The sequence below is a fragment of the Quercus lobata genome, chromosome 12 (genome assembly GCF_001633185.2).
Source record: "Quercus lobata isolate SW786 chromosome 12, ValleyOak3.0 Primary Assembly, whole genome shotgun sequence".
Classification (NCBI taxonomy): Eukaryota; Viridiplantae; Streptophyta; class Magnoliopsida; order Fagales; family Fagaceae; genus Quercus; species Quercus lobata.
Window position 1 is genome coordinate 121313 of NC_044915.1, and position 27254 is coordinate 148566.

Consider the following 27254-nt stretch of genomic DNA (forward strand, 5'->3'; position numbering starts at 1 on the left):
CATAAGTTATCACATAGTAAATTGGAAGAGATTTTGCTAAACTAATTTAGAGCAAAACTGTCTGATTTACTCACTACAACAAACTTTAGTTATTTCAACCCTCTTTTATCGAGGGTTTACTAAAATCTGTCGATACAATCTATAAATACAGGGGCGGCAGGCTATATTACTCAACTTTATTTCAAAAGTTATTTGGTCCCTCAAAATAATAAAATCACTCTTGAAATAAATGTGAAAAAAAAAAACGCGGCAGTTTCTTCAGCCCATAACCCTTGATAAAAAATTACAAAATTTTCACCCCTTGAAAAAAGCCCACAACAAAATTTTCATCCCTTGAAAAAACCCACAACAAAATTTAAAAGCCCAGAACGTAACCCACAAACACATAGAGCTCTTATCACTCTCTCGTTGAAAGCATGAAATTGAGAAAGCATAGAAATCTTACAGAGCTCATGGAAATCTCATAGAGCTCGACGATCATGGAGATCTCATAGAGCTCGACGATCATCGATTAGGTACGTAATCGCACAGCTCCGATTAGGCACGAGTTGATATCGGTTTTGTGACTCTTCATCGTTGTGTTTCTCAGCTCCGATTAGGTACGAATCATAAACCCTAATTTCGTCTTTGATTTTTTTGTTTTTTTTTTGGTTTACCCACACTTTTTCATCGATTTCCCCATTATTTTCGTTTCACATTTCTTAGAAAACTGAGCTCATCATCGATTTCCCTATTTCAATTTCTAATTGATCATTCGCTTTAGAATCTCACTGTAACGTAATCGTTTTCCTCAGGTTGTAGCACAGAAAGCGAAGGAAGTTGAAATCACTGAGCAGGACTCGCTTCTTCTGGTAATCATCATCAGATTTCCAATTTTTCTGTCTTTCAACTTCAATTACGGACAATCGCATTTGAATTTCTTTAGCAGAAATTTACATCTGAGCATATTTTCCTTGTTAATGTGATCAGATTCAATTTTCTTTTAGAAAATCCATAGAATTATTTTTCGTTACTTCATACTCTGTTTCAAGTACTCCATGTAAAATTTGGTTCAAACAAATGGAAATTATTTCTCATTTAATTTTTTGCTAGAACTTAGAGATTTAAGATTGAGAAATTTAATGGTTGTGTTATGCTAATTGAAATTTTAAACAGACGAGGAATCTGCTCCGAATTGCTATATTCAATATTAGTTACATTAGAGGCCTGTATATCAGAGAAATTTAGTAAGCTTCTTGTATTTTTCAGTTGTCGTGTCTATGACCAGCTTTGGGTTGTGGAAATTGAGAGGGAGATTACTGATAGTGGAGGTTAGTGGTAAGGGGATGAAACTAGGGGGGTTTATTTGTTTTGGTTGGGTTCATCCACAGCGTGAATTGGGTTTATTTGTCTTTCAAAGTGAATTATTGGTTTGGTTTTATAAAATTTTGAGTGTGATTTGACTGTAATGGAAATTTGATGGTGGGTTTAGTTCTTTTTAAATTAAATGCATACCTAGTGAGAACCCAGTTCTCTGAGCTGATGTTGTAATTAGAGTGATGTTGTCTTCTAAAGTGATGTGGAAAGCTTGTATAAATACTGCTAACTGCTGCCCGAAATGCGACTCGCTTATAATAATTTCTTGGACAAAATGGATTTTTTTAAATCTTCATGGGGCATCCTAGTATCCTACCCTTCTTTCTTTTATTTTTTTTTAGTTTTGTTGATTAAAGGATTAGAGTACCCTATAGTTTGTTGTTTTTTTATGGGTTCTTAGCACACTGCCTGTGTACAGTCAGCTTATATGCAAATTATCTTATATAATATTCATGTGTACAGTTAGCTCTTCCTCCTGAGCAGCTAGCTTGGTGTGGGTTAGACAGTGTGTTACTTTTAATCTAATACTTGTTTGGAGATTCCATGAATCTAGAGCGCTCATGTGCTTTGATAAAGGGGCAAGAGATCAAGATGAGATACAATATAGTATTTTTAATTTCTTATCCTTGATGGTATCTTTACAATTATAACTAACTTATGTTGTGTGAATAATATTTAACAGTGTGACAATTACTCGTTCACAGATAGAAACTTCAATTCCTCGGAAACATGGACCTGCTATTGCTGGTTATGAGTTGGTATGATTATTAAGTTACAGGAAATTATTATCTCTTATTTCAAGGCCTTTATCTCCAATATTTCATTTCAGCAATTTGACTGAGAATCTTTCTGTGGGTGTTTAATCAATGTGTGGGTGTTTTATCAATATGTTTTAGGCTTTCTTGAAGCATGTTGATTTTGATGTTGTCCACTGTGCTGTGATTTTAAGTCCTGGTTTCACAAAGGTCTGGTGTAGGTCTTATGATCTTTCCTTTTAAGCATAAATGACATATGTTTGGAGTATATAGGTTTACATTTTTTTCCCCTGATTGGTGCCTCCAAATATGTTTCAGGATCAGTTTCATCGTCACTTATTGTTGGAGGCAGAAAGAAGACAGCTGAGACCTATTATCGAGAACAAGTCACGGATAGTTCTTGTGCATACAACATCAGGATACAAGTATGGTTGCTATCTTTTTTGCTTCTGGTGCTAAAGTTTTTAGAATAGTAAAGGAGATAGTCTGTGATAGTAACTAACAGTGAGATAGAATGGTTCTAAAGATAGTAGGTATGAAGATCAACTCAAGCTAGTCACTGTTTTAGTACTATTGGATAAATTTGGAATGACTTGTTGAGCTGTTTATGTGGATAGAATAGATAGGTACTAGTTTGCTTTTGCAATCCTTATCTTGAAAAATCTTTGAAAATATCCTTAGTCCCAAATTCATATTCCATCATCTAAGATAACAGAACAGTCTCTGATCAAATAACTCGAGCTGACTTATATGTGTGTCGTTTCATTATAATTTGTTTAGAACTTTCTTTCAGTTATGGATACACTCATTTCTTGTTTGATTTTTCTTTCAGTTATGGTCCTTATGGACCAGAAGTATGTATTCCTTTTATTTCCATATTACATTACATTACAGGACCATGGAACTGGAGTGCACTAGGGTGTTCCTTTTTTATCAATATATCTTATTACTTATCAAAAAAAATAAGTAATATAATAAGAGCATCCATAATAAAAATTATTTTACTAAGATGAGCAGTTCAATGTCATGAAAATCCAGCAGAATAATTGTATTTTTACAGTCTCTGTAGTCAACTGAAACTTTTTTTCCCTCACTAGTGCAGATGGTTTTAATATGTGTGATTTGTTGTGATTGGTTTACCATTTTTGCAAGCTCTGAAAAAAAAAAAAAAAAAAAGTAGTTGTGTCCCAATCACTCTCTTGCTGTGGAATCCACCTTCATGTCTATTTAAAATCTTAATACTTGATTATCAAAAAGAAAGAAGAGAAAAAAAAAAACTTAATACTCAATAGTAGCCTTGCAAATGGTCTTTTAGCCGTGGTACTTCTCAGCCATTTTGAGAGGTGGAATTCTCAGGATTGGTCAATCATGGGTGGTGATCTGTGGAGTTGGCTAACTGATATTTACAATGTGGACTTAAGAAACATTGACTAGATTGGCTGAAGTTTTGGATGACATTACTGTGAGATGTTTGATGGGAAATTTACTTATGAGGTTTCTCATTCACAAAGTTCCAATTTTGTGACATTATTTACTTTTTGGCTTTAAATTGATGAGACTCTTGGCCTACTTCATATTCGGAGGCTTATGTGGCATGCCTGTTATAATTGCAGGTTGGGTTCTCTGAAAGTTGTATAATGAGTAGTTGTGTGAAACCGCTTATACAGAGTGACATCAATCCAGTGGTTCTCCTCCATTGCTTTGACAGGTTTGAAATTTGCTTGCTTGGTTAATATTGATCGGGTTAATATGACTTTTTGAAGAGAGTTTGCTTGAATAGGACTTTCTCTTTTCATGTTAAAATTCTTTTCTTTTCATGTGTTTGAAAAACAAGGAAAATCGGGACAAAAACAATATTATCCACACTTCTGGTTCAGGTGGCTTTAGTCTGATTGTGAAATTTCCATGTTTGTTTTTTTTTTTCAGGCGGCTTTGCTGTTAATTTGGGTTGCTGATATAAGGAAACATGTGAAGAATTTAGAATTTGGGAAGGGACACGTATATAAAGCTGTGCATGTAACCGATTTTTATTTCCTTTCATTACCTTTGGCCTTATATAGGATGTATTAGGATTTGTTCTATTCACCTACTACCATGTCAGATTGTGCAAAGAACCTTGTTTTTACAATTTAAAACTCTTGCCCCTGTTGACTATTGAATTAGATCATATAAATATTGATCGGGTTAATCTGACTTTTGGTATCATATAAATTCATACAATTATGAATTTTTGTGTATGTGTATATATATATATATATATATTTGTGCATGATTGTGGTTTTTTTTTTTTATATAAATAAAATAAAATCTTATCTTGAGGGTCAAGAGACCCCTTAAATAACCTTATTTATCAAGGGTTGTAAATATAAGTTTTTTAAACCTTGGTAAAAGGTTATTTAAGGGTCTCTTGACCCTCAAAATAAGATTAGAGCACTTGTTTTAAGGGCCACGAAGGCCGTTAAAATTTCTTTTTCGACAGTATATGTTTCGAAGGTTATCAAGGGTCAATTGGACTCTTAAAATAAATTTTTTCAAGGTTTTTTAATACTTTTTTTAAGGGTTTTGACCCTTGAAAAAAGTCAAATTTGTTGTAGTGAATGTGGTGTCCTACATGACTTAAGCAAATATCTCAAGCTTCTAAGTTCTAACCAAAACAAATGTATGGTAGAAAGCTCACTCTTTTAAAATTCTCCTTGTTTGTCTAGATATTCGCCTCTAATTTTGCAATTTCCCTAGTGCTGTAACTATTCGCCAATTCAATGTAGGGTTGCTCAAAGAAGATAATGTACAAATAAACATATTGCACAATGTTCTCAAAGCTCCAAATTTGAATACCATGAACAATGGTTCAAACATGCACATAAGAAAGAACATATGACCACTAATGGATAAGAACATAAATGCTGGATATTCTATTTGTGATTTGTTGCACAAAAAAAAGCTAAGAATGAGAACAGGTGCACAAATATTGGTATGCCTAGCCAAGAAAATATTGATTTAGCAGAGTAGATAAATAAAAGTAGTAATCTGGCATAAGAGTCACATTCATCTTGCATTCGTGTAATATAGGAATCACAAAGGTGGGTGCATAAGACAAGTTAAAAGAAAACTACCTAACTCCAAATATAGCATCACATATAGAAACAAATTTTACCACAAGTGTGAAGTGTGAACACTGAACAATAGCATTTTTCTGCAAATAGCCCAGTCCACACAAATAGCTACTATTAATTCATGTTTGTTGGCACATTAAAATCTGAATTTGAAAAACCCAAAGACACCTTTTCTTCATATATACATACATACATATATATATATACACATACACATGGCCAGATGACTACCATCTAGCTTCTAGTATGATGATTATGGAGTTTTTGTCAATCATTATATTCTAGCCATAATGCTGGCCACCTATTCAAACAAGATAACTATTTAGCCCAAAATATCAAAAGATTTTAGTACATGATATCTGGGACTTATTTAAAAAATAACTATAAAACCTATACTATATCATAAGTTAGACAACGTTTGAAACAAATTGCAGATCTAACAATTCAAGTCTAGTGGACTCAATTTACCATAAAGCTGATCTGGACAAGTAGGAAACCGAGTTCAGTAAACTCGGTTTCTATACATAGAAACCGAGTTTATTAAACTCGATTTCTTTACATAGAAACCGAGTTCATTGAACTCGATTTCTATGTCCCATCTCCTCTGACCATCACATGAGTCTGAGCTGGAAATCGAGCCTACTGAGCTCGATTTTCGTCAATGGTCCCCAGCTCTCCACGTGTTGCCGTGGGTCCCAGCTGGGACCTATTTTCCCTCTTTTCTCCACTTTGTCTGTCTCACTACTCAGTAACCCTCAGTAAACTCTCACTGCTCCACTTCTCAAACAAGTTCATTCAGTAAGCTCATTCAGAGTTCACAACATCTCAGGCACACAACATTTGCTAGTTTTTTTATTTAAGAAAAATTGACAACAGATTAGGAAAAGTTATGTTTTTTTTTTTTTCTTTTTTTGTTAGTGTAAATATAATTTATAACATATTAGGAAAAGTTTTTTTTTTTTTTTTTGTTAGTGTATATTGTGATTAATCTATTTGTTGTAGTGATTAATTTATTTGGTAATATATTGTGATTAGTTTATTTGTTAGTATATTTGTTGCAGTGAATTAATTTATTTGTTAGTTATTGTGATTAGTTTTTTTTTTTTTTTTTTGAGAGGGTGATTAGTTTATTTGTTAGTATATTTGTAGTGATTAATTTATTTGTTAGTATAGTGATTAATTTATTTGTTAGATATTGTAATTAGTTTTTTTGTTAGTGTATTGTGATTAATGTATTTGTTAGTGTAAATATAATTTATAACATATTAGGAAAAGTTATGTTTTTTTTTTTTTTTTGTTAGTGTATATTGTGATTAATCTATTTGTTGTAGTGATTAATTTATTTGGTAGTATATTGTGATTAGTTTATTTGTTAGTATATTTGTTGCAGTGAATTAATTTATTTGTTAGTTATTGTGATTAGTTTTTTTTTTTTTTTTTTGAGAGGGTGATTAGTTTATTTGTTAGTATATTTGTAGTGATTAATTTATTTGTTAGTATAGTGATTAATTTATTTGTTAGATATTGTAATTAGTTTTTTTGTTAGTGTATTGTGATTAATGTATTTGTTAGTGATTAATTTATTTGTTAGTATATTGTGATTAGTTTATTTGTTTATATTATGATTATTTGCTTATATTATGATTATTTGCTAGTTTTTTTTTTTTTTGAAATTAATATTATGATTAATTATAAAAAGTGTAATCACGTTCATAGTATGACTCATGTTATGTCCAAACAACTAGTCATATCTTGAAATTGGTTTTGTTTAGTCCTTTTATTTTGATAGCTTGCATTTAATCATGACAAGTGAAGCTATTTGAGTTTAGTCCTTTTCAATGAAGGCCGTGATCAGGTTATGATCAATCTCTCTACCTGGGGTCCTATACAACCCCTCTAATCCAACTCTCTTCACAATGTCGACGATACGATCATCCACCACTATCCGGCGTCGTTTTCGGAACTCGTCATTACGACCGCGGCATTTCAGTGGCCCTGGATCCTGCACATGATAGAACTATGGTGATGAGATGCAATATGCCATAACATTTGTATATATGATTGTAGTTATTGATCCCAAAAAACAAAAATAAAGCAGTTATGAAGGGACCTTAAAATATCAACCCCAAAAAGAAAAAAAAAAAGCAACAACGGGAGAAAAATAAAAGGATGCAATGCACTTTATACATTTGTCTAGTAATGAAAGGCTTCCCATGCGACCAGCCTATTGCTGCCTCTAAACCAGGAAAAGTTAGATGGAAAATAAACAACCTAAATAGGGGAAAGTAAAAGAAACTAGAGGCAAAGGCTAGCATTCTCAATAATAACAAGAAAAATTACTGCAACAACCACAACCTGAACAACTTCTTGCCAAGCAACAATAAAATTATCACAGGTCACATTGCTTCAAACAAAAATAACTCTTATGAACCTAGGATTGCTTTGTTCATGTATGCACAGACATCGAGTTCATGTACACAACACATTCATGTACGCAACACATTTAAACGTACTCTTACTGACATCTTCATTTCTACACAATTTTAAGAGTTTGTAAATCATGGCATTTTTTGCTGGTCCTGACATTTGTTTTTCTTTCCTGTAACTAAGCACAAATTGTTCAATTGTTTCATCTAGGTGATTAGAGGCCTTGTCATAGACAAAGAGAGTGGTAACTTGGTTAAGGCTAATTGATTTGGTTATGTAAAGAGGGCTATGCATGGCACCAAAATGCTATCCACTCGGGCTGTAAGGTATGTATTTAAAACTTGTTAGCTTGATTATGGAAATTGTTATAAGGAAAGTTGCCAACCTAGTTTCTGAACTATGGAGCAATGGTGAGGTCTAATTGCACACACACAAAGTATACACCGAGATTATTAATTGGCTAGAATATGCTTATACAAAATGTTGATCATGACCATTCTTTTGGGGAGACAAAATAAATAAATAAGGCCAAGTTATTATAAGCACATGGACACAGTATTGTCAGTGTTTAGCAGGAGACTTAATATACTTGTAAATCTCAATTGAGTTCAGTTTGTTTATTTATTTATTTTTGATGTGATTAGTTTAATTCATTGCATTCTACATAGCAATTTTAGCATCACAAGATTGTAATGTAACAATGAATCATTACTGTTGTTGTGGTAAGTAATAAGTAATAACATTCTTTTAATAATGCTGGTTCATCATTCTTCTATTGAGGGTTGCCTGGCTGCATTTAATTTTTTACATATTGGAATATTTGGAACATAACTATGATCCTTTTAGCCTAAATTTCATACTTTTAGCATTAGTTTCATTCAAAGTGTTTTTCTTGGTTTTCTAGATGAAAGAGTGAATGGTAGCAAAGTGTACACCCACACTAACAGTCAACCAATCTAACTTAACCCAACTAATGCGCATGACCATGCATTGAAAGCTAGTAATACCATTGACAAACTTAGAATTTCAGAAATGGGAAGAAAAAAAAAATCAACATAATGTAAAAGGATAAGAAGAGAATATTCAGCAAGTGGTCGGTTTTAATTTTTTCCTTGCCTTCCCAAACAGCGCACGCTCGATGTGTTTTTATAAACCTTAACACCGAATCGTTAATGGGCCCAGGACCAAACTCATCAGGGAGCTGAGCAGGAACAGCAGCCATACTGCACGAAGTTTAGGGAGTCAAGAGTAATATAATCACATGTTAAATTGGCAAGGAAAGTGATGAACAAGAAAATTATTCAGTTTATTTTGACAACAAGCAGATGGTCCTCTTTACTCATCAAATTAATTTGGGCTACAATGAAGTTTTATAAAAGGTGACAAAAAGAATGAAGGAAAATCATATCCGCGTTGATTAATTTGGGCTACCCACATGGTTCGCCTTACTATTTTCCCTCCTACCAAATGGACCCTACAGTTACGTGCTACAGAAAAGATCTGAAAAAATTAAAAAGGGGGGAGGAGTTTGTGGGGTGGGTTCTTAAAAGACTTTCTAAAATTGATTGTCTGAACTCACAACAAAACATCCAAACCAGGGTACAATGGTGAACAAAGCCTTTACCCTACCACCCCAACACAAGTAGGTACGAAAAATCTCATTTCTACACTTCATCCTACCAAACATAATGTAAGAAATCATAAAACATTTCAACATTGCAGCATTGCCTGTGTAGATTCATGTGAAAACTATGCAGTAGAAGTAAAGAACCAGATGTTAAAAATAAGACAATATAATGCAAATTTTAAATACCAGGACAAAAATAAATAAATAAATAAATAAATAATCTTCAATAACAGCAATGTATAGTAAAGCAGATGAACAAAGGTAACAAAGCAAACATGGCAGCCAAGATTTGAAATGCAGCAACATAGTAGAATCATTAACTGCAATATCACTATGCAACTACCTTCTCTAAAAGCTTATGTTGTGAAGCCTTTTCAAGCCTATTCCTGCAAGGTATAAAATGCAATTAGCACCTCAAATATGTATATATATGGATGAACATCATTTCTATGCTTATATAAAGAAGGAAGAAAGGAAAATAAATTTCTAGACAGGCATTTTAATATATATGATGAATTTCATATTGTAATATTTAGGAGAGCCTTTTTTTTTATAAGAATAATTTTATTGAAAAAAAGACTACATACAAAAAGCACAAAGCAGCCAAAACAATTACACGAAAAAAAAAAAATTATGTTCAATAAGAAAGAGACTATAAATACAGGAATGGCGTCACTAGTTGTGAATCCCCATGCGTGAGACCAATCAAACAAAGACCATAAAACAATATAAAAAAAGGAATAAGACATTTAATGAAAGTTAAAGCATCATGATATATGTGGAACTGCCAAAAATGAGGAAATATGCTGATTTGAGAACTAAAATGATTAATTGGAAAGAGGAGCATTAATGGCAAAGTCCATTTACACTTGTATGAGCAGTTAATAACGTAATTTTTTAATTTCCAAATGATGAGAAATCTATCAATAGATTCTTTACATATACATATGTATAAAGAAAATCCTTGCCCTCTCGTTCAATGCCTAACAGAAAACCAAGATTAAAGAGATGTTTTTATTCAGGTGTAGGTCATATTAAACAGGAGAGTTGCCTCCTATATTTCTACAAATACGTTAGACCCAGTTAGATGCTAGTCATGACAAGAAAAAACTATCAGAGCAATTTATTTGCTAGTCATGACAAGAAGGAACATATATCGTGATTATGGCAACTTCACACAAGATGGTGAAGAGTTAAAAGTTCATTGAAAAGGCCACATGATAAAAACCCCTAGGTTTAAACAGCAATTCAATAAATAAGAACTCATGTCATCCCAGCAATCAATGCTAGTACCTATTTACTGGTAAGCATAACTTGTGCATAGTCATACTCAATTCAAATCACAGAAATATATAATATTAATAATAATAAACATTTTATAAAAATAAAAATCCAAAAACCCATTAATCTCAACTCAATTCACATTACACCCAAAAAATAAAAAAAATAAAAGAACATATAAGAAACAGAAAATAAGCAAAAATCATACAATGATATAAAAACCCAAAAACCACATAGAAGAGATCAAATGAGAATGATACCCTGCGGTTTGTTGGGATGGCGACGGCGACGGCGACGGAGACGCTGACGGCGAAGGTGACGAAGAAGCTGACGGCGACAGCGACGGAGAGTGAGAGACCGGAGCTGAGACTGAGACGGAGCGAGATGGAGGGCTGACGGCGACGAAGAAGGACAGAGCTGAAGAGAGGGAATGAGTGCGACGGAACGGCGACGGAGCCAGATCAGAGAGCGGAGCTGAGACTGAGATGGAATGGAGTAAGAGTGAGAGAGAGACTGAGTTTTTTGAGTGACGCATTGTGAGTGTGGGAGGGAATGAGAGAGTTTTTTGAACTAAAGAGTTTTTTTTGAAAGGACTATAAGTGTGTTAGTGTGGGAGGACTGTGAGTTTTTTGAGAGGATTGTTTTGAATGAGAGAGTTTTTTGAGAGTTTTGTTGAGAGACACGTTAGCGACGTGTGGCAAAAGAAAATAGAAATCGAGTCCGTTGGACTTGATTTCTGTGTAGAAAAACCGAGTCCATTAGACTCGGTTTTTGTACATACAAACCGAGTCTAATAGACTCGTTTTTTTTACACAGAAATCAAGTCCAACGGACTCGATTTCTATGTGTAAAAACCGAGTGTATTGGACTCGGTTTGTATGCATAGAAATCGAGTTTATTTAACTCGATTTCTGTGCGCCCTTTCTCCACGTCAGCTACTGCAAAAAGGAAAATCGAGTATACTAAACTCGATTTTACAACCCACAAATCGACTCCACTAAACTCGAATTGTTAGAAACCAAAATAGTTTGAAACGTTTGCTAACTAATGATATTGTTTAGATTTTATAGTTATTTTCTAAAAAAATCCTGATATCTGCTTGGTAAGAAGAGGAGTGCATTGGGAAGCAGATACCATAGCATACCCATCATATAAGGTAAGGTACAAGATGAATCCAAGATTTGAAAGGAAAATCTATTTATTAATCAATCCTAACCTCTTATTGAGACAAATTATCAAAGTGGTAGTTAACAAGCAAACATTGTTAGATTAGGCATGCAACAATGCATATAAGAAATTTGCCTCTCCATAACATTTATACAATGACTCAGCTCACTAACCATGACTTAAAACTTAGTAGCACGCTTATAAATCATTAGTCCAACAAATAATATACATCTAAACACAATATCAACATGAGGACTCCCAGAAAAATACCTGACAGAAGCTCTTTAGATTTCTCCAAGCAGCTGAAGAAGTGTACTTAGGAAGACTGGTAGAGAACTGCCACCAAAAATAGAAGAAGTAATTTGATTAGTCTCAAAGAGTGACAGCAATTTAGTTGCCCAAAAATTGTACACGAGCTGTGAATTATTTGCCTCTATTTCTTTAATAGCCTTCTCTTCAGCCCCATCAGTATAAGGGTAAAAAAAAAAAAAAAGAAGTATACTTGCCCATGGTGAATGAGAGACCAATATTTATTTTTTGTAAGCTTCAACAGCTATGAAATTTTGAGTTGACATTGGAGCAGTAACAACCTGAAAGATAAGCTATAAGCAATTAGGGTGGTCGTGTGCATAAATAAAGGGTCAAGGTATCAATTAACAACCATTAACTTAAGTAGTGAGCTGTATATAGACTATGTAGCACGGGTGCGTTTCGGGACTCAGGTGCAGGTGCGGGTACGGGTGCGGGACTCGGCAATTTTTGAAAAAGGTGGGTGCGGGTGCGGCGGGACTCGATGATTAAAAAATTATTAAAAATATTTTTATTTATATTTTTAATATATTGCTAAGTATACTTTTTCACATTATACAAACATATACCAAATTTAAGAGCAATAGACAATAGATAGTAGTGTTGATACCTGAGTTAAGAATGCGTGAGAGAGAGCTGAAGAAAGAATGAGCTGAAGAACAGAGTCACAGCAAGCAGCCAAGTAGAGATAGAGGCAGAGATCAGAGCATAGAGACAGTGAGAGACGAGTGAGACGGAATGAGAGAGAGGCAGAGAACTAATGAGAGTGAGAGACGAATGAGCCTTCAGTAGGGTTTAGTATTTTGCTCAAATGGTGTGTTCTGTGCCTTTTTTTTTTTTTTTTTTTAAATTCGGCCATATCGGCCGATATCTACCGATACGGCCCGAGTCGGCCCGATTCTGCGCGAATTGGCCTGAGTCGGAGCCGCGTCGGCGCAAGTCGGCTAAAAAATCTAAAACGCCACATGGCATGACACAGCCGGACGCGTGGGCAGCGGCGTCCCTCGCGCGTTGCCGCGTCCCGCCGCGTTCGACGCGGGTGCGACACCTCCAGTGCCGCGTCCGTGCTTCATAGTATATAGATAACACACATTGTGTAGGAGCTCTAGGACTTCGCGAAAATGCCGTTGTCCTATGCATATCATCCCCCTGTAATCATAACAAATGTGAAAAACTGTAAGCAAATGTCGTTCATATTAGTGCACTTAAGCTAGAAATAGAATTAACCCTAAACATTGATAAAATCACACATCAATTGAAAACTAATATATCCCACATTATCAAGATGATACCTCCTTAGAGATGGTGAAATTGGTTGCATTTTCTCACAAACAGTAAATAAATTCAATTTTAAAATTAAACAAGTCCAAGACTTCATGATACCATCCTGCTACCATGTAGAAAACGTACTATTAGTGACCAAGAAATGATGATTCTTTATCTTTGAATGAAAATAACTTGCTATTAAGCATTTATCACATTTGATTTTTTTTTTTTCCTATTTTTCTGAAGTACTACTATAGAAGTACTAAAATTCTAGATATTCATTCTTAACTCCCTTGATGCATTAATAGATGTCCTTCATGTCACCAAGATATACGTGCCTTACTTATCTTTAATGTAACATTCGACATATTAAATTGCATAAATATGCACCGCAAATGCCTCATCCAATCTTATACAACAAACATAAAGGAAGGATGCAACTAAGCATCCATAAAGAAAGTAAAATGACAAATGAGAACAGGAACGCCACAAAGAAGATAAAAATGGACATGATAGCAAGAAGAGTTCCCTAAAAATATAACCACAAAAACAGAAAAGTATTTGCGGAAACAACTCACCCATTATAACAGTAGAGGAAAAAGTCGTCCAGATGATCAACTTCAGAGGTATCTTCCTCCAAAATTGATAGGCCAGTTTTGGAACAATTTGCCAATAAACAAAGATGAAGAAAACGTGGATGCAAAGCAGTCAAATGTTCTGAGGAATTTTGAAGTTTCCGAACAGCTGCCAGAAACAGATCCACATGCACATGCATTGGTGTTCCAAGTATAATGACCAGCTTCTTGAACCTCTTACAAACAGATATGACTGAAACCCCGACAATTAATAACATCAATATGTGTACAGTGAGTGATTTAATGATATTAGTGCCCATCAAATACAATTCACTTGTAGAGTAAAGATACAAACATTTTTCAGGGTCCAAACGAATTTGCTCTGGAGCACAAAAACTAATAAATTTGTCAATGTAGGGGACCGATGTAGTTGCTTGCTCTTCTGAAACTGAAGCAAATATGCAAGCCTCTCTGTCACTAGTCCAAATCTTCTGTCCTACTTTTCCTGCTTCACTCTATGCTTTACCAATAAAAACTTATCACATGTTCACCTAACTAATTAAATACTACTATTAATTAATAATGGTAGTATTAATAAGTCAATAATGGTAGTATTTAATCAGTTAGGTGAACATGTGGCAAATTTTTATTGGTAGAGTATAGAGTGAAGTAGGAAAAGTGAGACAGAAGATTTGGACTCGTCTGTCACCACAAAGGATTCATCTTCTGTCCAGTGGCCATTGCCATTGGACACGTTGGATATGCAACAAATGTCCAAGATTGGACACGTGTCGCGTATCCAACGCGTCCACTGGCCACTAGACTGAAACCAGACCCCACCACAAATATGCACTCCATAAGAAAAGGAAGGATCAACACAAATACATACAAATTCACATTGTAATCAAGTGCAACATCACACAAATACTCCCAAAATTCCGGTCTCAATTAATGTGATATTCAATTAAGTTAAATAACAACGTTCTCTAAAATTTCTCAAACAAAGTAAAATCTTTTTTCTAATTTCATTCTAAGACTAAGGGTCTTATTGGAATTTGTTTATTTTATTGAAATTGAATATTTTTTGTTGAAAGTCCTGTAAATTAAAGTAAAAATTAGCTGAAATAGTATAGTGAGACCCATAAATAATACCAAAAAATACTATAAGACCTATAAATAATAATAAAAAAAACTAAATAATAAAATACATTAACAAAAATAATTTTTACTGAACAAACGCTATGAATAAAATTGATAACTGTAATAAAAAATAAAAAATAAAAGACATTAGCATTAATTGAAAGAAAGAAATGTGGGGCCCACTTCTCTCGTACCTAATAATGTCTTTCTCACAAAGGTCCAAAGTGTAAACAGTGACACACTTTGGTATGAATGATGGTTTGGTTGGGTGAAATGTGGGCTTTACAGATGCTTTTGTCTTTTGGTTCTTCCAACTTCTCTTCAAAAGTTCAAAGTTCAAAACCCACCCACCAAAGCTCAGACTTGAGTGTGTGTGTGAGAGAGAGAGAGAGAGAGAGAGAGCGCTCAAAAAGCTTGACTTTGAGTGCTCCTTCTTTTCTTAAAACCTCAGATTCGCTTTCGTTTTGTCCCTTTCCCCCTCAGGTACCTACTTATCTTATCTTATGTTATATCATTTGTTAACTCTCTCTCTCTCTCTCTCTCACAAAAAAAAAAAAAGTTGAACATTTTACACTCTTACTAAAAGTAATTTGATCATTTCTTTTTATTCTTTGAATGATCTTCCTTTGAATTTAGAATCCTTCTTTGTTCTAAGTTTCTTGGTCTTTGCTTTTCTTTGTTTTTTTCTTTTGTGTGTGTCTGTTTTTATGTTTTTAGTTTGTTTATAATTTGTTTGACTATGATTTTTTCAACGCTTGGACTAGTAATCCAAATGGGCTATGTGCCTAAGCCTAAAGTTTGAAGCTTTTATAAAAATTGGGTGATATATAGCAAGTTGGGTTTTCCCGATTTCGACTGCCAAAAATATTTGAATGGGCTTTGTTTATTATTGTTGGAAAGTCAGGATTGGACTCTAAAAAGAGTTGAATTTGTCTTTCATTTCAATTGAATTTGGCTGAAATTTCAAATCAGTTTTATGATTTTATATCCTTTTCAAGTTTGGTGGTTTCCAAAGTACGACCGTTTTGGATTGCGGCTGCCTGCTTGATGATGACTATTTAATTCAACTTGGTTAATTCTGTGTGCATCTTGCAGTGATTGAAACATTTCTAGTTTTACTAAGCTAATAGGATTGTTAATTTGCATCAGACATGGTTGTGTGTTTCTCTTAGTGATATAGATATAGTATAGATAGAAGTTTTGAAGATCTAGCTAGTGGAAGTGAAATGGAGCAAAAGGGGCAAGAGAACTGGAGAGAAATGGTGAAAAAGATGCTCCCACCTGGAGCTTCTCTCCCTGAAGATGCCACTAATCTTGATTACTCTATTGCTATGGAGTACGAGGGCCCGCCTGTTTCTTATGAAGTCCCCAGGGTGGAACCCCTTGATGTAAATTCGCGTGCAATCCCAACTGCAGAACCGTTATCTTCTGAATCACAAACCCATATCAATATGGGTCCTCCAGTATCAATCCCTCTGCCGGTGTCTTGTTTTGCTGGTGTCACCACGAGTTCACCAACTCAAAGTGCGAGGGTGTCAGGTAGTTCTGAGTCTGTAGTGTCTGTCTTGCAAAACCCTGATTTTTCTTCAGCCTCTCCTTCAGCTTCTCCCGGTTCGGTTAATAACCCTCCTAGAAAGGTGGTTGTTAATGAAGTAAGGAGAGCACCTGTAGTCACTTTTAATACTGTTGATAGATCTGAGAAGAAAGAGGCTGACGTGGAGAAGCCAGATTTCATGGAATATGTTGGGGTTTCAAAGGAAAAGAAGAAAAACAGAAGCAGAGTTTGTTATAGATGCAGAAAAGGAAAGTGGGAAACGAAGGAGTCCTGCCTAGTATGTGATGCTAAGTATTGCAGCAATTGTGTGCTTAGGGCAATGGGTTCAATGCCTGAAGGGCGCAAGTGTGTAACTTGCATTCATCAGCCTATTGATGAATCCAAGCGTTTGAAACTGGGTAAACATTCAAGGGTATTATCTCGATTACTCAGTCCTTTGGAAGTCAAGCAGATTATGAAGGCAGAGAAAGAATGTTCTGCTAATCAGCTTCGACCAGAACAGCTAATTGTCAATGGATTCCCTCTAAAGCCAGAAGAGATGGCAGAATTACTTGGATGTCCTTTGCCTCCTCGAAAGTTGAAGCCTGGTAGATATTGGTATGACAAGGAATCTGGTCTATGGGGAAAGGTGAGGCATGTTCAACATGATATTTTTCCTGAGTTTCTTTCAGTTTGGTGTTCTGTAATTGCATGTTTTAGAAAATCTTGTTTTTTCCTAATGGGTTTGAATTGCTTTAATCTCTAGTTGTTGATATGACAGGAGGGAGAAAAACCAGATAGAATCATAAGTTCAAACTTAAATTTCACTGGAAAACTAACCCCTGATGCAAGCAATGGGAATACTGAAGTTTACATCAATGGCCGAGAAATTACAAAGCTTGAATTGAGGGTACTACGGGTAAGCCCTTTGGCTTATTAACTGGATATGTGTATTATTTCTTTTGTTAGAAGCTGTAACTCATACAATATAAGGCATACCGTGTAGAACTTATCAGTAAACTAGATATAGACATGGCAACTAAGGTTGCTGTTTTTATAATTGTTTTGATGACATATCCATTTTTGTGATTTCACTTATCAGATTTCTTGGATTTGTTGAATGTGTACACATGCATCTTCTTTTGTTAATTAAGTTATCAAATAGACCCTTTAATCAATACCTAAGGTGTCAGTCATGCAAGTTTAGTTTCTTAACTGAACCAAATAGTTGGGATTTGACTTTCTATAGCTGAGTCTCATATTTAAATCTAGTTTGATCATTGATTCAATTGGCTTGTGCACTTGTATCATATTGTTGTAGTGGGATATATTGTTTGTTACCATTCACATGTTGCAAAAAAAGTAATATTTATTTTGTTACTTTTGAGAACCATTGTCTGTTAGAAAACAATTAAGTATTACATTGGTCATAACACTCATAATGATCAACTTTACAAAGATCCCATTGTACTCCAGACACTCACAACATTGGTCTTGATAATCTCTAGTTTCAATGAATATTCTGCCAATACATTGTTAGGACATGTTTTCCTGTAATTTCATCAATTTTTTTTATTTTTTTTTTGGTTCAATGAACATGTTTCGTATTACAATATTGTATGGGTACTGTTCGGTGATCGTGATTTAATTTTCACTTGAGCATGAGGAAGGGGGATATGCATTGGGTTGATAGTTGATTCTTGATAATCAATATGATATTGATTACATTAAAAAGGTGAAAGATGATTTTTAGGCTGACTTATTATATTGGGACAAGGCCCTTTAAATATTACCTTTACAGATTCCTTGTCATATCAAAGCTTTATGATTAATCTCTGATTCACCATAGGTGAGGAGTCTAAGGCTTGAACAAGGCCACTTCCTGTTGTGTAGCTGATGTGTCCTTTATAATGGATGGAAAGTAATGATATATATTTGCCAAATCTAGCCTCAAAAAGAATTTTAATTCACTAGTCCCTCACAAGAGAAGCTCAAATGTTCTTAAAATTAGTCCTATTCATGCTGAAAATGAAATATACCTAAGTGGAAATGATGATTCATCTAAGTTGACGTGAGAGCCCAACTACATTGCATTGTGTTGGTGGCACCATGTTCTTTTTTTTGAAAGAAGTACCTGCTTGCTTATTTCATGGTCTGGTCCTCTTACCATTGAGCTTGTTGCTTCTAGATTCATAAAGACAAAATGTAGGACTGGTGTCAAACAATTCATCACAAAAGAGGACTCACTTAGCCGGATCATTAACTAATCCTAACTTAATGCTACTATAATATAAAATAATGATATAATAAAAAGAACTTTCTTTTCATATAGGATCAATTGATGATAAATCTTACACAAGCCGTCAACCTACTGCAACTCTCTGGCCTTTTTTAGGCTTGGGACCAGTTGTTAACAAAATATGACACCAAGCGTAGACATAGGCAAAGTTGTCTTTTCATATTGGATAGTTTTGTTAAAGCATTCAAACCTAAATGCAAACACAAACGAACATATCAAGTCTCTAACTCAACCAATGAGGGGTTTCTTAACACCTTCTCTTATTTCTAGGTGCAACTGAAATAGAAACAAAGAAGAAATGGTTCAATGCCCTGACTGAAACTGAAAGAAAGACAAGGGTGTGGGTACGTGGAAGCACTCTAATACCATGTTAAAATATCCAACCCAAAAACGTAAAGTTAATAGGTGGAGAATCAGAATTAGTACATAAACCTGTGTGTCATCCCAAACCCAACTAATGCGAGATTTTCTCATGACTTCCTTAATTTTCCAAATTGAATACTAATTACAAAAGCTATACTTTCCATATCCTATGTATGCTAGCTATTAATTACTCTTCCGTCCCATTTTATTAGTCTTCTATTCCATTTTGGGATATCCTAAGATAGTTTTTTTTTTTTTTTTTTTAATTCAATGAACAAGATATTGTTAATGTTCCTAACTTTCACTTTACTTTATTAAAAAGCCAATATCTCACCTTCACCAAAATTTAAACTAATGAGGGTAATTTTGGAAACTTGTATGCTTTTATTTAAAAGATAATGCTTTAAATGGTCCTCCCTTCAAAATTTGGTTTTGTCTAAATAGGACCAACATGGTGGGAGTAATTTTCATTTTGTAATTGTCCCTATCTATTTTCTCCTTTTCCTTTCATTTTTTTTTTTTTTTTTTTTTTTGGTTGATAGGTAATAAGACTTTTATTGAATGAAATGAATATCGTGTTCACGATGATGAACACTCTAAACATTAAACAAATACATATAAAAGTCAAAACATTATATGCGAGACAACTGAGTCTCTTAAACTTTTAGCAGATATGAGATGGAACTTGTTAATCACTAGCTGAATGTGACCTAGGATATTCTTTAAATATAAAAATGACACAGGACAAACTAGAATGATGCAATAATAAATTGAAGACTAAAAATAAAGGATAGAGAACCTAGAAGTCAGCACCATAGTATGAGAAAACCTCTAGGAGTTGGCACCTAAGGTTGGCTAGAGTCTGCATCGAGACATTGGTTCAAGTTTGCAATAAAAATTTTATTCATCAAAATAATTTCCCCATATAGGAATATAATACTATGCTTATATAGACTACTAAATTACATAGAAAAACTCAATTATTGAATTACAAAAACACCCTTCACATTAATTAAAAATACTAAAAAGCCTAATTAAATACTAAGATCTAAAATAAAATACAAATGAAAAAAAAGAAAAAAATAATTGACTCTAAAATTAAATAACACTCAATTAAAATAAAGGTTAAATTAAAAATTGCACACTCTAAATTTGCCCAAAATACAATTCAGCCTTGTAAATTCTGTTGATTATTTTCTTGGTAAGAAGAGGCTTTTGACGCGCTTAGTTGGTTAGAGGCATGCTACTTGCGGAAGGAAACCTGCTGAACCTAGAACTCATATCATGTGTTCTTGCTTTCTTGGGTAATGCTACTTACATTGTGTGACAAATACTGGATCTGTACTTTCTTTAAGGTTCCCTGAATAATTTATGACCCATCTGCAATGGCTGGAACATGGACTTGTGGGTGAGCTGGTGTGTTTTTAGACGAACACAATGGAACTGCTCAAATATATGTACTTTTGCACTTTCTCCTAATAGCATATGCACATACAAATGGGATGGGTCCCAAGTCCTTTATTGGAGCTTGTTAAGTTGTTTTAAGCATATGCAAGTAATAATACTTATAAAAAAAAGCATATGCAAGTAATAATGCACACCATTCCAATAGTTTTTAAAGAGCCAACTTGTAATTGTTATTTGAACAAAAGCCAACTATTTCTTTTTGGTAATTGATTTGCTTCTAGAATATATTCTTCAAAAGCTTTCACAACTATTTGACAGTAAAGACAATAAAATTCCCCCATTAATAATAAAGTAAGTAAAGTTGTAGTCCTTATAGCTGAAATTAAACGCACATACATTATGTGTAGGGAGCTACAATCCTACATGATAAGGCTACTGTTTCCACTACATTGGACATGTCACCAAAGATGCGTTTTGTATATTGCCCAACACGTAGGCTACAATTCACATTATATTCAGTCATTATGTCAAATAGACACCATGTGTCCATGTCATGCATGAAAATTTTTATGTTTTACTTGATAAATGCTAATCCTGTTGAAATGTATGTTACTCGCTTAGTTGTCAATTCACTCTAGGAAAAAGAATTTTCTAGTCAATGTGATATCTTTATGGACCTAGTCTACTTTACTTTCAGGTGGCAAATGTGCAGTGTCCACGCGACACTCATTTTTGGGTCTATGATGATGGTCGTTATGAAGAGGAAGGTCAGAACAATATCAGGGGAAACATTTGGGAGAAGGTATGTATTGAAGAACTCTTGATTTGAACCTTCTCTGTATTGGATCCTGTGAAACTTTATGAAACAGCTCGGTTTGCTTTTTGCTAGACAGGCATCAACGCGGTTTGTATGTAGCCTTTTCTCTTTACCCGTGCCCCATGGTCAACCCCATGGAACAAGAGATGAGCCTAGCAATTATACAACGGTTCCAAATTATCTGGAGCAGAAAAATGCTCAGAAGCTCCTCCTTCTTGGACTTCAAGGCTCTGGAACCAGTACTATCTTTAAGCAGGTACAGAACTCATATCTATTGCAAAGGTTGCTATTTCTGTGGTTGTTGTAAAACTTGGTGATTCTGGGAAAAAAAAAATTACTGTGCGTTTTGTTGGATGGGAGCATGTGTAACATACCAACAAAAGAACAAATCATTATTCAACCCCTGAATTAAAGGGACAACATCTATGTCTTGAGAAAGAAATCTTTTCTTTAAATGAAAGGACCCTAGCAAAACACGTAAAATACTGCTCCTAAAACTCTCCTTTAAGGGTGTGAACAAGCTGACCCAAGGATATGGACTTTCGGGTTCAGCTTGGATGACCAAATGTAGTGCTCAGGCTGTACTGAAGCTTGCTCAAATTATATCCTGTTACATTAGGGGCTGAACTAGTGCTCTGGGTCAGACTTGGTACAGTATCAAAGTGCCTTTCGCCCAAGCAATGTGCTGTTGGTTTGAGTCTAAGAATTAGCCTCTACAAAAATTAGGGGGTAAGGCTACCTAGTAATCACCTCCATTGTTGTTAAAAGAAGCTTGAAGCCCCAAGCTCTCAATGCTTATCTTGATTAACTAAATGAGCTCACAAACAAGTACACTTCAATAATGTAATATATGACAAGTGCAGCATCAGCCTTAAGTCTTTTACTCCCCTTCCTATCATAAAAGTATCTTACTCCCCTAAACATAAAGGTCACAGTACACTTTAGTCAAATTGCTGAAGCTTCAGTGAGCAAAAAATTGTTTCAAGTTTGACTTGTGCTTCAACCACAAATTTTGGAGTTCTTTTTTGCTAAAATTTTACAGTTAACTATACATATAATGCATGTTGTACTGCATGTACATAAATGAATGAGTAACATCTAGTTATTTGAGTATAATATATGGTCAGGGATGTAAATGCTTTCAAGGTCCTTGCAATTTTAAGATAGAATTTGGGTTTCACACACACGCATACTCATTTGCATGCATGCACACATTGATTCATCTTGGACACCCTACATTGCATTTCCAACCTTTATCAACTTAACAAACTAGAATAACAAGCATTTTTTTCTTGGGTAAAACTTAGTTACAGTTCCTTAGTTGTAGTATATTAGGTATCCCCATTAAATTCAAACATATAGTTGCATCAAATTTAATTGTCCTTGGAAAAAATGAAAATTTTTGTGCTTCATTGGTCAATGCAACCATCTGTTGTAATTTAATTGGGGAATCTAATGTACAACACTTAAGGAATTGTATGTAAGTTTTGCCCTTATTTCTTGACATATTTTTCTGGTTTTGCGGAATGCCTTGTCTAATGTGGTTCCATGAAGGCCTTCTGATGCTGTCTCATTTCCATGGCTCTGCATTTTTTTTTTTTTTTTTTGATAGGCAAGAAACATGTATAATCAATTAACTGCTAAATGCAAAGAAGCACTAGCACAAATTCTTATAATCAATAAACATGTATAATCAATAAACTGCATTTTTCCCCTTCATAAATTCTTATTCTTCTTCCTGTACTTTATCAATGATTGAGCAGGCCAAATTTTTGTACGGGAACAAATTTACCACAGAAGAAATGCAGGATATAAAGCTGATGATCCAGAGTAACATGTACAGATATCTCAGCATTTTGCTTGATGGGCGGGAGCGCTTTGAGGAGGAGGCCATGTCCAGAATAAGAGCACTAGGTTCTGATTATCAAACCACTGAAGCAGGTATTGTGTGCAAAAATAATTAGTTTTATATCTTATATTAAGTAGTTGAGGTTCAGTTTATGTCATCACTTGGCAGTTCTTGTACTTGCATAGTGGTATAGTCTGCACTGCTCAGTACCATTCTTTGCGAATGTCTTCAGTTGAAGTCCAGAAATTTCAAATCATTAATATTAGTAACAGGGGAACTAGAATATGCATATATTCTCTTAGTTGAAATCTTTTATTGCCAACTAGCATCTTTTATGCAAACTTTGCTATGAGGTTATATTGCCTGCTCTGGCTACCTATCCATCTATGCTTGTTGGACATGTTGCATGTCTCTGAGGTTAAAAATTCATTGCAATAGTGAGTTGCTCTAGAACTCTTGTGTTGAGTCTTGGTAGGTTCAAGAAAACTAAAGTGTCTGTGTATTATTAATGTGTTGTCAGTTGGGAGCAGTTCCTGTGATGGGGATTCACATAAGCCACGATTCTTTTTGGTAAATTTTGGATATAAAAAGGCAGTAAACAGGCATATTTTTTCTTAGACTAAATTCAGTTAGAGTTAGATGTTCAATGACAAGCCTATGCTGTGATAGCACAGCTGTCAAGGCATCAATGGGGGTGTAAATTTTTCAATTTCAACTCTTACCACTAGACTCACTTCTAAAATTAAAGGAAGTGTGGTACGGACAACAGATGCAAGCCCCGATCACATGGCTAGCTGATGGAGGCACGTTGCTAATTGGGCCCAATTAATATTTATAAAATCTTATTTAATTTCTAGGATTTTATTATTATTTCCGTTAATGTAGTTGGTTAAATTTATTTCCTTTCCTTGGTCTAGAATTTGGTTCATTTTACATTCCTTGATGTAACTTGGGGACCCAATTTAAAGGCCCTAAAAGTTAGTAATGTTGTGCTTGGCTTTTGGAATTGTCTCTTATGGCTTGGTGCGATTCCAGCAACCCTAGGTGTTGATTCCTAAGTTTTATTTTCTTTTTCCCGCTTGGTTCTGATTCCTAACTCTATCTCTCCCCTTTCTCTTTTTAAATGTGCATGTGCCCCGCTCTATTGATTTCCCTGTAATTTTCTTTAAGAACTTAGTGCTGCATCAAAGTGTTCTATGATGAGTTTACATTATATATTAACTAATTAATTTCACCAATTCATCTTGTAGAGAGAGGATGTGTGTGTGTGATATGGAGTGTAAGACTTCTATAATAAGCCCCTTGAACTTGTTAAGGGCAACTGTATTCATTCTAAATGTCGATATAGCAATAACGTAGGTCAAACTGTTTGCAAAGTGAAAGAAGGTATTATTTAACTGCATTACAGGGCTTCAAATATGTAAAATTTCAATCTCGTTTCAGATGGAGAGGTTGACCCTAACGAAACTAGTCAATGTGTCTATTCCATCAACCCAAGGTTGAAGCATTTCTCTGACTGGCTCCTGGATATTATAGCCACGGGAGATTTGGATGCATTCTTCCCTGCAGCAACTCGGGAATATGCTCCATTAGTTGAAGAGGTGTGGAAGGATCCTGCTATACAGGAAACGTATAAAAGAAAAGATGAGCTTCACTTCCTTCCAGACGTTGCAGAGTACTTCTTGAGCAGGGTATATTATCAACAACCTCACTGATATCTCATCTTAATTGGCTTGATACAAAATATATGATTTAAATGTTGTGTCAATAGAAGTCCTTGTTTTTTTTCCTTGGGAAATTTTAGCATTTTAGTTGTCCTGATGACTAATGCAAGAAACACATTGCATGACTTTCTCTGGATTAATCCAATCCACTCAATATAGGACATGAATGTTTTGTTGTAGGTTAGTAGGTTATGTAATTTCCAGTATACTCATCTAAAGTCTAAAGGAAGTTATATTGTTACCTACAATTCTACTATTCTTCTCATAAATATTAACATAATATAATGCGCATGTGAAGAGTGAGGCTATATTTTGTACAAATGACATCTATGCCTGATCCTCTATCAATGTGGGTCACTCTGGGGCCTTTTGCAGTGGTTGCTGGATTGATTTGAAAAGGATTGATTTTTTATTTTTTATTTTTACTCAACCACCTTCCTGAGTAAGATAAAGAGGATAAGCATTATTGCCTATGAGCTCTAGCTTAATTGGCACCTCCTCCCCTTGCAAGTGCTTGGTGGAGGGGCTGAGATCTGTGTGTAAATTGCCTATAAAAACAAAATTAAAAAAGAAAAGTGGATAAGCATTACTTATCTTGAATGGCTAAATTAATCTTTTTTTTTTCTTTCAGGCTGTTGAGGTATCTAGCAATGAATATGAACCTTCAGAGAGAGACATACTATATGCAGAAGGAGTTACTCAAGGAAATGGTTTGGCTTTCATAGAATTCTCGCTTGATGATCGTAGTCCAATGTCTGAAACCTATACAGACAATCTAGAGGCTCCACCCCCTCCTTTGACCAAGTAATTTTATATTACTACTCACTATTCTATGTGATTCTGAGGAATGACAATTAGTGATATTCATTTGTATTGTACAAAGCAATCTCATGCATAGATCTCTGACTCCATGCAACTGGGGTACACCTACTAAGGCCCTTTTAATTTGTTAATATGATTAAAATTGCAATTATCATTCTAAAATGCTAGAATACCATCCCAATTGGCCACCTTTTACCAACTATTCTTTCCACCATTGGCATCTAAGAATTCTGTACTTTCATTGTTTTTACAGATACCAACTTATTAGGGTAAATGCCAAGGGGATGAACGAGGGATGTAAATGGGTGGAAATGTTCGAAGATGTTCGTGTGGTAGTCTTCTGTGTTGCCCTTAGTGATTTTGATCAGATTGGACTTGTCTCAGAATGTAGTGGCAGTGGAGCCTTAATTCAGAACAAAATGATGCAAAGCAAGGAGCTGTTTGAGTGTATGGTCAGGCACCCGTGCTTTAAGGATACCCCATTTGTATTAGTATTAAACAAGTATGATCTCTTTGAGGACAAGGTCAATCGGTTGTCTTTAAGTGCTTGTGAGTGGTTTAATGATTTTAGTCCGGTGCGCACCCACCACAACAACCAGTCATTGGCCCATCAGGCATATTTCTATGTTGCAATGAAGTTCAAAGACCTTTATGCTTCCATGACCGGTCGAAAGCTTTTTGTGTGGCAAGCCAGGGCAAGGGACCGTGTGACCATTGATGAGGCATTCAAGTATATAAGAGAGGTTCTCAAGTGGGAGGAAGAGAAGGATGAGAACTACTATGGTGGAGCAGAGGATTCATTTTATAGTACAGATGTGAGCTCCTCGCCTTTTGTCAGGCAAGAGTGATTTGCTTGAGATATCTTAGTATTTGCTTTATAGATAACTTGGAGAAGGGAAAAATGTAATATGTTCACTGTTATCTGCTCATCCAAGTAAAGGTTATCTGTGTTTTTCTTTTTTTTAATCGTCAATTTTAATGATATTGGTGGGGGGCTGCTCCAAGTTGAAATTGCGTTAGTTGGGTTAGTTGGGTTTCCTCATCGTCTGTGGTAGGTGTTGATTGATGTTATTTGTATGTTGTTGGTGATTTTTGATAGTTAGGAGTGGGGGGAATTTGAACCTTGATATATTAGTTGGAAATACAAAAGAGGTGTTCATTGAGCTACAAGGTTATTGGCACAATTTATTGGTGATGAATGATGCTTTAGAAGTGACATATGCTAGATTACAATAATGTCAATTGAATGCAAATATTTTTTTTTTTTTTTTTAAAGAGTTTCAACCTATGGCGTCCGTTTCTGATAATAACTCTTTATTATCAGATCAAGACACCAATCAGTTTTTGGTGTAGGCGGGGATTAAACCTCAGATCTCTTATATAATCATCAGAAACTTTACTAGCTAAACTAACTGGAACCCAC

The 27254-nt window shown here is 34.8% G+C and overlaps 2 protein-coding genes and 1 pseudogene across 11 annotated transcripts; 2 read left to right on the forward strand and 1 right to left on the reverse strand.

Annotated features, from left to right (window-relative positions):
• Positions 1–246: 246 nt before the first annotated feature.
• LOC115971466 (protein PELOTA 1-like) lies at positions 247–4338 on the forward strand. Of its 9 annotated transcripts, none has more exons than XR_004087324.1 (8): positions 253–599; positions 795–851; positions 1156–1226; positions 2061–2114; positions 2253–2321; positions 2430–2536; positions 3725–3819; positions 4038–4338. XR_004087324.1 is itself a non-coding variant. In XM_031091401.1 (8 exons), exons 3-7 carry the CDS (start codon positions 1260–1262, stop codon positions 3747–3749), a joined length of 306 nt encoding a protein of 101 aa, XP_030947261.1. In that variant the 5' UTR covers positions 253–599; positions 795–851; positions 1249–1259; the 3' UTR covers positions 3750–3819; positions 4038–4338. The 9 variants fall into 9 exon arrangements, 2 of the variants coding, with proteins under 2 accessions (XP_030947259.1, XP_030947261.1); XM_031091401.1 differs by lacking the exon at positions 1156–1226 and adding an exon at positions 1249–1310; XM_031091399.1 differs by lacking the exons at positions 1156–1226; positions 3725–3819 and adding an exon at positions 1249–1962 and having other exon boundaries at positions 247–599.
• A 108-nt stretch (positions 4339–4446) lies between these two features.
• On the reverse strand, positions 4447–14734 carry LOC115971596 (annotated as a pseudogene).
• Positions 14735–15331: 597 nt separating this feature from the next.
• On the forward strand, positions 15332–26994 carry LOC115970988 (extra-large guanine nucleotide-binding protein 3). Of its 2 annotated transcripts, none has more exons than XM_031090643.1 (9): positions 15332–15499; positions 16166–17199; positions 17332–17469; positions 21317–21421; positions 21513–21692; positions 23200–23377; positions 24729–24976; positions 25641–25813; positions 26085–26994. In XM_031090643.1, the coding sequence occupies exons 2-9, from the start codon at positions 16243–16245 to the stop codon at positions 26677–26679; spliced, it is 2574 nt and encodes an 857-aa protein (XP_030946503.1). In that variant the 5' UTR covers positions 15332–15499; positions 16166–16242; the 3' UTR covers positions 26680–26994. The 2 variants fall into 2 exon arrangements, with proteins under 2 accessions (XP_030946503.1, XP_030946504.1); XM_031090644.1 differs by having other exon boundaries at positions 16189–17199.
• Positions 26995–27254: the final 260 nt, after the last annotated feature.

What these genes read in the sequence shown, in the direction of transcription:
- LOC115971466 (XM_031091399.1), top strand. Translation starts at nt 1,900, where the DNA reads ATGAATCTAGAGCGCTCATGTGCTTTGATAAAGGGGCAAGAGATCAAG. An exon ending in TCAAGATGAGATACAATATA is followed by an intron (nt 1,963 to 2,060) that starts GTATTTTTAATT and finishes ACTCGTTCACAG; the next exon opens with ATAGAAACTTCAATTCCTCG. An exon ending in CTATTGCTGGTTATGAGTTG is followed by an intron (nt 2,115 to 2,252) that starts GTATGATTATTA and finishes AATATGTTTTAG; the next exon opens with GCTTTCTTGAAGCATGTTGA.
- LOC115970988 (XM_031090643.1), top strand. Translation starts at nt 16,243, where the DNA reads ATGGAGCAAAAGGGGCAAGAGAACTGGAGAGAAATGGTGAAAAAGATG. An exon ending in TTGAATTGAGGGTACTACGG is followed by an intron (nt 17,470 to 21,316) that starts GTAAGCCCTTTG and finishes CTTTACTTTCAG; the next exon opens with GTGGCAAATGTGCAGTGTCC. An exon ending in CCAGTACTATCTTTAAGCAG is followed by an intron (nt 21,693 to 23,199) that starts GTACAGAACTCA and finishes ATGATTGAGCAG; the next exon opens with GCCAAATTTTTGTACGGGAA.